The sequence below is a fragment of the Lepidochelys kempii genome, chromosome 6, assembly GCF_965140265.1.
Source record: "Lepidochelys kempii isolate rLepKem1 chromosome 6, rLepKem1.hap2, whole genome shotgun sequence".
Lineage (NCBI taxonomy): Eukaryota > Metazoa > Chordata > Testudines > Cheloniidae > Lepidochelys > Lepidochelys kempii.
This window is the reverse complement of record NC_133261.1, coordinates 72,640,000-72,652,668: the sequence shown is the minus strand read 5'-3', so window position 1 is coordinate 72,652,668 and position 12,669 is coordinate 72,640,000. Positions and strand designations below refer to the sequence as shown.

The window sequence follows — 12,669 nt, the reverse complement described above, 5'->3', positions numbered from 1 at the left end:
GGGCTTACCTGGAGCAAGGAGCACCCACTGGTTGGGGTGTCCGTCCACTGGGTGCTGGTGCCGCCTACTGCCCAGCATGGTCCGGGACCCCCACACTCCCTGGCCTCTGATTTCGAATAATGGTGGGGCTGGGGCGAGCTGCATGTGCAGCACCCTCCCACCAGTGCTGCCCCAGGCCTCACAGGGACCTGGGAGCCCAGGGAGGAGGCGGGAGCTACACCACTTGGGAGCCCAAGAGTCCAAGGCCCGCAGCAGCCAGAAACCCCGGGCCTGCCGCCAAGCCTCTCCCTACCCCCGCTCACTCCACCAAGTGGTACGGGCCTCTGGGGGGGAGGAGGTGAGGCCGGAGCAGAGCCGCAGCGGCTGAGGGCTCCTCTCCACCCCCGTCACTGGAAGGAGCTCTCATCTGACTGCTGGCGGGCTGACAGGAGCAAAGGGGGGGGGGGGAGGGAAAGGGACAGGAAGGAGGGGGCAGCCCTGGGCCCAGTGGCCAAGAGGGGCTGGGCTGGGTGGAGAGGAACCACTGCCGCAACCGCTTGGCTGCAGCATGCAAGTGGAGCTCCGGGCCAGGCCAGTGCATGGTGCCCTCTTTGACAGGCTGCCCTGGGCAGCCACCCCACCCAAAGGCCGGCCCTGTTGAGTTAAGCACCAGAAGAGGTTATGTTAAACTAGCTCTCCCCCCACTGGCTGCTTTGCTTCAGAAAACGTATGGGTAGAAATCAGAGCACTTTAAGAAGTTAAAGGGATACTTTTTCACTCAAAGGAAAAAGAACAGATGACTTTATTTGCCTAGTCCCATTAATCTATTCCACTATAGAAATTTAGAAAGGAATTAGAAACTCACCTGGTATTCTGATGAAAGACCAGCCATTCTGAGGCCTGACCCCCAACAACCCTCCCGGATACTCTGGGAAGAACTGGGAGCATCGTTTCAGGCAATCAGCTGCTAGTTCGGGTGCCCCATTCAATATACACTGCTTTGCTTCAAGACTTCCTCCTTCCTTAAATGCCCTATGTTCATACTCTGCACTTTTATCATTGCAGTAGAAATCCAGAGGCACTGCTATTACCTATGAGTAAACACAAGTAAACTAATGAATACATACACTCACATTTTCCTTCTATTCACAAAAAAAGTCTTCAGTTAAATTAGTTTCCAGAGGGACAAGATTTAAAAGCAAAAGTCATTATGTTAATATACAAATGGTAATACCATCTTAAACTGATTTAAAATAATGAGAGCTGGAAAAAAAGTGCCCGGTCAATGCTCAGGCATGAACTATTGTCCTTCTGCTAATCTGTACTTTGACTTGCATTTAGTGCCAACAGTTGCAAGACGGAGGGCAAAACTAAGATAAAGTAATGTGCACTGTCACTGTATAGGTTTCAGAGGAACAGCCGTGTTAGTCTGTATTCGCAAAAAGAAAAGGAGTACTTGTGGCACCTTAGAGACTAACCAATTTATTTGAGCATGAGCTTTCGTGAGCTGTAGCTCACGAAAGCTCATGCTCAAATAAATTGGTTAGTCTCTAAGGTGCCACAAGTACTCCTTTTCTTTTTGTCACTGTATAGCTCATTTCATCTATGTTTGGTTGGAATTCTTCACTCTCTAGTAGTTCCTACTTGTCGGAGTCCAGCTTTGCACAACTCCCTCAACTTCTCCCCTACCCTAGAAGGCTACTGCATTTCAGCAGGGACCTATGTATAGTTGAAATACTGAAGACGTGGAAATCAGGAAAGAAAAATGTAAAAAGGGGGAAAGAAGACACAGTTTGGTAGTCTTTCAGAGGCAGCACTTGGCAATGATGGGCCAGACAAATATTAATACAAGATTTCAGTATTTAAGATGAGTAGGGGGTTTATCTTATGTTTTTAGCTAGTCATTCTGTGCATCCCTTTCCTCACTGACTGTTTTCAGTATGCTCTCTCCAGCTACATAGAATAGTCTTTTGCCAACACAGGAACCCAGGCTTTATATCATAACTAGCTATCTTGGACCATCTCCATCATTTTAATCTTTGCTGCTATCTGGATGGAGAGTAGAAGGGACTGGTTAGCCAAACAGCTGTGTGTTCAGATGGCTGAAAGTCCCTTGATAAAGTGTCTGCTCCAGTAGACAAAGCTGCCTTTTGTATCATCTATAGTATTCTCTTATCTCTCCTCACTAGGCTAGCAGGCAACTCTGAGGTGCCATCCTGTGCAGCAGATAACTACTCAGAACAAATACATTTTAACAGCTCCCTAATGAAGGAGTTAAGATGGATGCAAGAAGCAATGGGAAAGACAGGAAGTGCTGTGCCATGTAATCCCAGATGTTCTCATCCATTTTTACCTAGGACTGTTGAAAAATAGGGTTCTACTCCCCTCTGATAGTTTCCTTTTCTCTCTCCATTTCCCCAAAGTGATGAAAACAGAAGGAATTGTGGGAAAAGTATGACACATCACACACATACAACTGCTCTAGTGGGATGCTCTATAGACCTCTCAATAACAGTTAGAGCATAAAATCCAAAGCAGATGGAGCAAATACATCACTTTCTTTTACAAGCCTCAAATTAAAGCACCAAATCACCATTTAACATGCAGTATTTTACAAGAAGGGGTACACTGCCAACTTCCTCTTCTCCTTTCTGAGTGTAAGTCTGCTTTGGGACAAGCACTCTGGGGGAAAGACTCTGCAAAAGCTCTTTATATTCCATTTCCTACAAAGATGATAGAGGAAGTTTTGATATGCTTTCGAGAGACCTGGAAAGGTGCTTTGAATTCATTTACCTCAACAGCTTCAAAACAATGAAAGCTAAATTGCAAATTTCAATGCATATTATTAAATTAATTCCCTAAGATGAGAGAAAAGTTATTTACTGATAATGGTGTGTTTGTAGTTTTCTTCTCTAATCCAGGAAACAAGTATGTCATCACTTCAGAGAACACAGTGTTATACACCAGAAGCAGGATGTAGAAAATTGATGTTATTTATGCACATGTATGAAAACTAGGAATTCTCTCCACAATTTCCAGCAGTTAGGGTAGGTAGATCCAGACCAGTTACATCAAGGTAAAAGGAATTAGAGCCTGCATCTACACCAGGGGAAAGACTGTGGCTAACCTTTACCTATCTTCAACCTCTTTTCCTTATATTGATAAAACCTTGTTTCCCAAATGGAAGGTTTTCTTTGCAACCGTAAGGACTAGAGGTTTTTTTTTTTTCTTTAAATGAATGCTTAGATTCTGGCACACAATTATGGTACAAATTCAAACAGAAAAACAAGTAGTGCAGCAATTTGTGTATTTCAGCATGCACAAGGTCTGACTTATTCACGGACTAAAAATGGCTTTGAGCCTACTTGTTTTCATAGTGCAAACAGACGTACACTGCGGCTGCAGCTCTTCCAAGAGCAAAGGAATAGGAATTTGGGAAGGTGGAACAGGATGTTAGGATTGCACTTTAGACCAATCTGAAATCAGTAACGGATACTAAAACAGTTAATACACTGAGGACTCAGAATACCATCATTATGAAAAAATAAAATTAATCAGAACCAAAAGGCAGGGTTGAGCACTTAGCACTGATTCAAAGATGATTTGCTACAGTACACTGCCATCTGCAGTCAAAGCAAGAGACTGTATTTAGTGCAAGGCAGCAAGGTTTCTCATGATGAATGAATTTCAGACTCCTCTGCCTGAACACTGACCCCACAGTAATAGTGGCAAAAATGTACCCAGGGGCCTGTCTTTCCCCTTTGTTAAGGGCATTGTTTACCCTCAAGCTGTAGTTCATATTTCTACATTGAACAAACCTGAGTTGGAACAGAGAAGAATATTCCATACAGCAGTGATGCCCAAACTTTTTAGCTTTTACCACTTGGAAGGTGCTTGAAGGCCAGCACTTTACTCAAAATAGAGCAATCTGTAGCCACTTTCATATTCAATAAAGAAGTGTGACCTTTGTAGTAGGTCCTAGCATGCAATTCATTATGGCTGCTGAACTCAAGATGGGAAGTTTTGTTCCAGGAACCCTAATTTCCTCAGGCTACACATCTGTATGGAAAAAATGAGAGTGACTCTGAGGGCTGCACTTGCGTCACATCTGATCCTAAAGGAAGAGCTATTAGGAGAGAATGCCAAGGGAACTCTGCATGCCTGAGGTGTCCAAAAGCACTCTCTATATTAACAGGAAAGAACCTTCACCTGTAGGAAGTGTGCACATGTAAAGGTTATTAATATCTTAGGCAATAATTGGGGCAATCTGAGTTAGTCATGACAGCACCAAACACTTATAAGACATTATCCAAAAACATCTACATATTCTTCAAGAAAAAAGAAATCATACAAAGTGCTGAGGAACCTGTAAAAGGAAGGGAAAGAAAAGAAAGACAAATAATACTAATGGAAAAGTTTCATATATGCGCACATACCTCTCCCTCACTGTCAGGTCTGTTCTTGTGGTGCTACATGTAATGAAAGGCAGATAGTCCCTGACTCCAAATTCTCATGTTTATTAATGCATGTTATCAAATTGTATTAGTGCAGCAATCATGGATTAGATCAGTAAGACGACACTCTGTTTTGAGGTAATCTACATATATCATCTTTAACTCAACAGTTATACAGTATAAAATCAGTGCTAGTTTAAGGAATACTGTCTCTATTTTCATGCAAAATTGAATATGTTGAATATGTTGTAGGATTTTTAAATCACCTATCATTGTGATATTTGGAATCCATACAGGGGTTTATCAAACTCTTAAACTGAAGTGAACAATACATAATGCTCTGGGCTGATTTCATGAGCCCATTAAAAGTAAGAACATGAGACACACATGTACCCTTCAAATCACCTTCGTGTTTTAGGCCTCTCTCTGATTCAGTATAACGGCTTGCAAATGCATAAAAATTATACTCTGTCACAACCTTAACCATCATCTACAAACAATCCCATCCCTGTCTCTTGCTCCATTAACTTCCCACACCTCATCATAGCTCAGTACCAACAGCGGGACATTCTTTCTGGAAGCATTTGGGCTCATTCTGCTGTTTAAAGACTTGTACATTCTTGCCAACAGTTTATAACAAGCATGAAAACTCTTAAATTTTCACTTCCCAGGAAAACAAAGCCCTGTCTCCACTTAATCCTTTCTATGTAGTAGCCAAGCCAAACCAAGGCCAGACAATTTCCCCATTTACAAGTGTTATGACAAAATAAACTGCAGACACTATTTTCCCCCACCTGCCCAATACTGGATCAGCATATCAATTCCTGAGCTGAGCTTTTAACCATGCTCCACTCACATTGACCTGCAGTACAGAAAATACACATATACCTTCATAGATGACACAACTTATTTATGGAGGTCAGTGAAGAGCCCCTATGCTATAGAGTTGACATAAGTAATTCTAGGGAGATCAGTGTTTCATTCACATCTATTTTCAGCTGTCTGTCCGGTCTTGAACAATGTGATGTTAGGACCAGGAACGATATCCCCCATTCTGCAAGGCCTAGTCAGATTCTTGGCCTCACAATCAGAGCAGATGAGCTCATTCCAGGAGGTGCCAAGGAGAAGCAAACAGGCCATGAGTGTAGACAGCTATTTGCCATCTTCCCTTCCCTAGATGCCAATGTATAATTACACACACATCCAGCTTTAGTCAAGCCCACTGATAAATCCAGTAATAACACAGATTAGGAATGGAACATTTGGGTGGCTTGGTGATAAGAGTCTTCTGCTCCCAGTCTGTTTCTCTATGATTATTGCTGTTATTGCTTCTCCATCAGCGACGGGGATTTATTGGTCTGCTATTGAGTCAAAGTAAACAGTAGACATCAGGCTTGGGAGCGTAGGCTAATTGGAAGCAGATGTCCTCACCTGAGGCTCCTCTGCAGCTAACCTTCCAGTTCCTTTAGGGTAGGGTTCTTTTTTTTGAGAGCAGGTGGTTGACTGGACTTCTGGAGCTACATATGATAACCTATGAAGGTGTTTCATACCCATAAACACAGTTATTGCTAGCAAGAGAGTGAAAGCTTTTCACATTTTATTGGATCATAAAATAAAGGGAATATAAGGTAAAAGAATGCCACGTGAGTCATTTCCCGTAGATTTGGAGTTTCTTCTCATTCAGCCTGTTTCTTATTCTCCATGTTCAGCTTGCCGCCCCCCGCCCTTTTTGGGGGGGGCGGGGGAGGTGAAGCCGAGGATGATGGATTACATAGTTCAAAAAAGACAAAAAGTCTAAGGTGCCAATCCTGCCGTTTGGCTAAGTGCTCCTGCTTGGTGCTGAGCACCCACAACTCTCTTTGACTGCACTGTAACTGCACAATGTGCTCAGCAGCTTGCTAGATCACGCCCTGGCAAAGCGACCTCATTCTTATCCATCATCATCGTATCTGTGCTATGGAGTCTAGCATGGTGTAGTTAGCGCACACCACATGCTTTTCTCACTTTATGCTGTTTCTCAAAAACTGCACCTTTACCCTGGCAACTGGGAGAAGCAGGATTCAGTGGCTCACCTTTTATTAAAAAACAATGTGTCAAAAACTCCTTATGAAAACGGTATGCATGCATGGTTGGGAATTAATAAACAGATAACTCAATCTCTAGAGTGCCACAATAAAAAGAATAATTTACAGAGTAAAAATGGATTTCATGCAGTATTATTGTGATAGCCTGTACCTCATATGACACCCTGTACTCCATGTTCACCACTTTTATATAGTTATGATGTATTTTGTACAAAATGTGCCTTGTGAGGTTTCATTTGAAAACCCATAATCTGCTAAGCATTGTTGTCCTGTTAAAATGTGTGCACCAACATTGAATATTGAGCTATAAGATTTTGCTATATGTTTCAGAGGAACAGCCGTGTTAGTCTGTATTCGCAAAAAGAAAAGGAGTACTTGTGGCACCTTAGAGACTAACCAATTTATTTGAGCATGAGCTTTCGTGAGCTACAGCTCACTTCATCAGATGTTTACCGTGGAAACTGCAGCAGACTTTATATACACACAGAAATCATGAAACAATACCTCCTCCCACCCCACTGTCCCACCAGCAGGAGAGTGAATTTGTGTGGGGGGGTGGAGGGTGAGAAAACCTGGATTTGTGCTGGAAATGGCCCACCTGTTGATCACTTTAGATAAGCTATTACCAGCAGGACAGTGGGGTGGGAGGAGGTATTGTTTCATGATTTCTGTGTGTATATAAAGTCTGCTGCAGTTTCCACGGTAAACATCTGATGAAGTGAGCTGTAGCTCACGAAAGCTCATGCTCAAATAAATTGGTTAGTCTCTAAGGTGCCACAAGTACTCCTTTTCTTTTTGCTATATGTTTGTTACTGAAACATTTTGTAATTCTGGGGAATGCCCACAGACTAGCTCCCCAGTGTTAACAAAGGACTGACCACAGGTGTTAGAAAACTACTAGCTAATGAAGCAACCATTCACCATTAGGTGGGACTGTAAACAAAAGATTTGCATGTCATCCCTTACATATGCAGAAGGTGGGTGAACAAGAAATTTACAATTCACCTGGCAGATTGAATCTCACCTACCCCTTCGACTCTCACATACCCCACAGACTGCACCCAGCAGGGGGTAAGGGGCCCTCGGGAGAAGAATCCTCAAAGAGAGGAGAGTATAAAATAAGACATAATGGCTTCCCCATGACTCTATTCCCACACCTCGACACATGGAACCAAGATCATTTGGAAGACAGAGAGAAGCACCATTGAACTGTGGGAGGGGTGGCCCCAGGCTGGAAGGAGACAGCCTATGAAATGTATTGCAGCTTACGGTGAAACAATCTGGTTTGCTTTTAGAACTATTAGCTTTGGTAAAGTTTAGGAAATAGCTTGCGTTTTTATTTTTTATTTCTTTCATAACCATTTCTGACTTGTATGCCTTTATCACTTAAAATCTATCTTTTTCTAGTTAATAAACTTGTTTCATTGTTTATCTAAGCCTGTGTGCTTTTGGTTGAATTGTCTGGAGAATCTCTATTCAGGTTAACAAAGGCTGTTGCATAGTCATTACTCTGTGATAGAATGATGGACTTATAATGAGCTTACACTGTCCAAGGGGGCCTTGAACAGCGTAAGATGCACATTTCTGGGGTGTCAGGGACTGACGGATTTGTGGGTGTGGCCCTACATCTGTTCATGAGTTGCTGGGAGTAACTTTACATAGTTACTGCCTTTACATAGTAATGGATGTGTGAGCAGTGCTTGGAGAGGCTGCTTTTCACTAGCAGAGCAGAATAAGAGTTCTGGTCTGGAAAATTAAGGTGACACAGCAATTCAGTGGTTCAGCTTGCACTCTGGGACTATGGGCTAGTCTACACAGTTCTCCCAGCGCTCTAAAAAAACCCCACCACAATGAGAGGCATGGCTCCCAGTGCTGGTGCACTGTTTACACTGGCGCTTTACAGTGCTGAAACTTGCTGCGCTCAAGGGCGCGTTTTTTCATTGTAAATTGCCAGTGTAGTCAAGCCCTATGTCTACACTACAGACCTTACAGCAGCACAGCTGTACCGTTACAGCAGCACCGCTGTAAGGTCTCCTCTGTAGCCGCTCTATTGCCAGAGCGGTGGTAGCTACAATTCTTCCATCAGCCTAGCACTGCCTATGCTGCGGGTTAGGTTGGTATAGTTACGTCTCTAAGGGGGTGTGGATTTTTCACACTCCTGAAAGATGTAGCTATACAGATGCAAGTTCCTAGCGTTGACCAACACTCAGACAAAAACCCATCCCACCCTCCAACAAATCTCCCTTCCCACTCCCCCAAAAAGAAAAAGAAAAAAAAGCTCACTGAAGACAACAAACAGCTCCAATCCTCTTTAAATAACTCACTACTCTAAGCCTGAATGTTAGTTTTACAGCTTTTGGAATTAAGAGAGCAGTTGAAATCAAGAGATGTATTATTGGAAGAGACTATCCATACTGCAGAAAAACAGCATATTACTGGCCAGATATACTGCTAGAGTATTTGGGCTGAATTTCAGAAAGGGAACATGCATCTTTCATTTTGTAAAAATACATATCCAATCTTCACAGCACTACATAATGAACCAAATTCAAAGGTGATCAAAGGTGGTACAAGTTACACACTGACTAAGGGGCATAGCAGCAGCACTGTAACAGAAAAACAAAATGGTTATGAAAGTTTGGAGTCTGATAGGCCAATTAACCTTGCATCTTCCTTTGGTTGCTTTTGCTACTACAATCTTGCCCTTCCTCCTCCTGGGTAAAAAAGTTACAAAAAGAAGTTCTATAGAATTTAATACCAAAAGATATGCTTATTATAGTTCTTTTTAAAACCAACCAACCAACCAACCAACGGAATTTAATAGAGAATTCTATCCCTACTACAGCATTCCATAAAATGGTTTAAAAAACCCCCCACACTAGAAAGGGTATCATTTGCTATAGCTGTTTTGGGGGTAATGTCTATAAAAGTCTGTTATATTCCTATAGAACTACATTGGAGTCAATCCTATTAATAAATTCTCTAGGACTTGACCAAATGAAATTAATACCATTTATCTCAAAATTTGGGCCAATATTAGAGATATTTCTTGCCACATAACATCTGTACAGGTAGAGATTTGAAAATTTTGTGGAGACAGGATATAGGAACACTTTTTTTAAGTGCACAAAAGGATATTTTCAAAGACAATGGTACTGTACAAAACATCATAGCAGCTTCATAAATAGTTACAAGAAGGAATAGATTCCCTCACTGTAATATCATCTTTGCAGGACTTACCCGTGGGCTGGCTATGCACAGGAAGGATGGCAGTTCAGTGACCTGGCAGCACCGGACTGATGAGGTAGCTGATCTCCTTCGATGTATGACATGGTCTGAATAGCCAGTAACTGTTTTACAGTGGCTACTGAACACAAGGTTCTAAAAATTAAATTAAATAAAGAGTTAATTCAATCAAGAAGGGAATCCTTTTTAGTTGTTTATCCCTGTGTCAGAAAGAATGATAATGAACAATCACAAAAGAATTTCCTTGGGAACAGGGATCTTTACATAGCTTCTGTAATGTTAGTGCACAGAATTCTCAGTGCCTCCATTTGCAACTGCCATTTTCAATTAGAAAAGGAGACTCTGCCCAGCTGCCACTTCTCCCCCTCTTGACATATATTTTGGAATTGGACACACTGTTTTGCCTCCTCAGCACTTTTTCACCTTAGCTTTTAATGGCAGGAAAGCAGATACATATTCCAGTAAGGATGACCCTCTCTCACACTCCTCAAAGGCACACCCTATGTGGATAGAAAGAACCTTAGCAGGAGAGAGCTCTACAAGGACATCAGAGGTGAACAGATTGTTATATTTCCACTATTTACAACCCTTTTCTAATCCTTTTTTCCTCTTTCCATGCAAAATTGCTCTTGAATTTATCATTGATGGCCTGAGGGTACTGGCACTTAGGGTGTATATCCCATTGCCAGAATTGTGGTGCCCACATAGCGGCAGATCCCTCATTTTACAAAGGATATTTCTGGCATCATGAAAGTAGATGGAGCCAAAACTGTGGGGTCTGGGATGGCACTACAGTTTAAAGAAAGAAAAGCCACTCAATATGCTCTGGTCCTCAAGGAAAACAATGAAAAACCATCTACTTCAGAACAATTTTGCTTGCTTATTTTAGTTTCTGTCCCTCTTTTCCTTTGTCTTTATTACCATACATATCTGTATCAAAATATGACTTATGTGATCTAGAGATGAATACACTCCTGATGCCTACTCTTTATCTGAACTTCTAATCTGTTCACAATTAGTTGCTATGGGATAATTATGATGTCAAAAATGGGAGATAATTTTGTGGGGACACTAGCAGCAGGAACAGATGAACTAAGGAACATACATCTTTTATTTTCATAGAATCAAAGGATTTGTTGTAGGGAGTCAGACCCCTAGTTCATTAAGCTCTGTAAGTAGCAACCATTACCTGATGCTTCAGAGAAGGACAACCCAAAATATACACATCCTATAATGCCTCTAAATCAATTGTGTGACAGTTAATATAGGGAGAAATTTCTTTCTGATCCATAGATCTATGCTCTGTAATGAAAACTGAAGAGAAAAAATCTGACACCAACAGAAATGTTTCTACATGGTACTGCAGAACTTCCATGAGGTATCAGCTGGATTCTGCCACTTTACAGTCCAAGCAAACACAAGAACTAAATACTGTAGTTGAAAATACTGTAGTTGTAACTGCAAGACAAAAGAATATTCTCATGACTCAATAACTTAAAACTCTCAAAAACAATGAAGGTAACTGTCTTCATGGTCAATCTATGCTAGTAACCCTTCTGTCACCGCAGATCTCCAAGTACACTCGATCAGCCCCACCTGTGAAAGCAGTGTTGCAGCTGCTATCAGTCTAGCTCCAGGCCTTGAGCTGGCACCAAGCAAATTCATACATCCTGACTCAATTCCTGCCCCTCAATCTGACTGAGTCCAGACTGGATTGATTCTTCTTTTACGTAATTTGAACAGGGTCAGGAATTTCTCAGCAAGTTCTTTGACAGCAAGCATTGGAATACTGGCTGCAGCACGTTTTTGTTTTTTATTTCCTAGAGAGAGAGTTGGGGATGAGGTGGTGGGAAACTGGAATTTCTCTCCACGCAAAACCTGGAGCGTAGGATATTATATTGCAACAATTAGCTAAAAAAATATTGATTCCACTGATACACACTTTCCACAGGACATCTTCACTGTTTGAGTCTCCGTTGGGCACTGATATAAAAAAGCAAGCCATGTTGGCTTCAGCCCAATTAGAAACAGGAAAAAACAAAGGAAAGACTAAGACGGTATCTCAAATAAGGAAAACCAAATTATATTTTGTATGCATGTGTACAAAGAACATTAAGAGACTTTTAATACAGAGTCTACTTCTCTATGTTATCTGTACACAAATTATGAGACAGTCACAAGAGAAGTATCCCTGTTTGAATTCCATGACGTGCTGCCATTAAATATTTATGATTGGAGCAGGTAGTAGATATATCAGACACAGTGGAAAACTAGCTTCCCATCAGATTCACATACATGGGAAGGAACTGAGTAAGGTTACAGGACATGGCATAGATACAACTCTAGGATGGATCACATACCCTTGTGCAACTAAGCCAAGAACAAAGCGCGGGGGGGGGGGGGGATTTGTCACAAAGCAAGAATTAAAGTACCTGTCACAAGGGTGCAGTCACCAAGCGTGCTATAAAAGCATTCTTTCTGCTGGAAAACGGACTGCAAAACAGATATGGGACACAGGCTTCCTGCAGTCTCACTAAACTTTACTGCGTTCCCAGCCTTCTCAAACACAAATGAGGAAACGAAAGGAAATGAGGTGCTGTCTCCCACTATATCATATTAGCATACATTATATTTATAATATATATTGTTCTGAAAAGGAGATGTGAGAGAACCTGCCCAACCACACACACATTAAAAGTAGTTATAATTTCAGTGCTAACATAAGCAAGGTCACTCAAGACAGCATTAAACTGTTTCCTTAACCCCAAGAGGGATATTTAAGAGATTCTGGATTATCTTTGTACTTTGACAGATTATGTTTATATTTCACGCTCTTAATTGGAAGTGTTGACCTGAAGCACGAGAGAAAAGACTTTCCATGTTTATGCTGTTTTCTTTTTTTCTGT

At 41.7% G+C, this 12,669-nt stretch overlaps 1 protein-coding gene across 2 annotated transcripts in view; it reads right to left on the bottom strand.

Moving 5' to 3' along the window:
• Positions 1-12,669, bottom strand: part of INO80 (INO80 complex ATPase subunit) — a 131,606-nt gene that overhangs the window by 43,160 nt on the left and 75,777 nt on the right. For both annotated transcript variants that reach the window (XM_073348740.1, XM_073348739.1), the window contains 2 exons: positions 9,758-9,898; positions 845-1,070 (listed from right to left, as the gene is read on the bottom strand). In XM_073348740.1, coding sequence (XP_073204841.1) covers positions 845-1,070; positions 9,758-9,898 — 367 coding nt within the window. The remainder of the gene's footprint in view (positions 1-844; positions 1,071-9,757; positions 9,899-12,669) is intronic.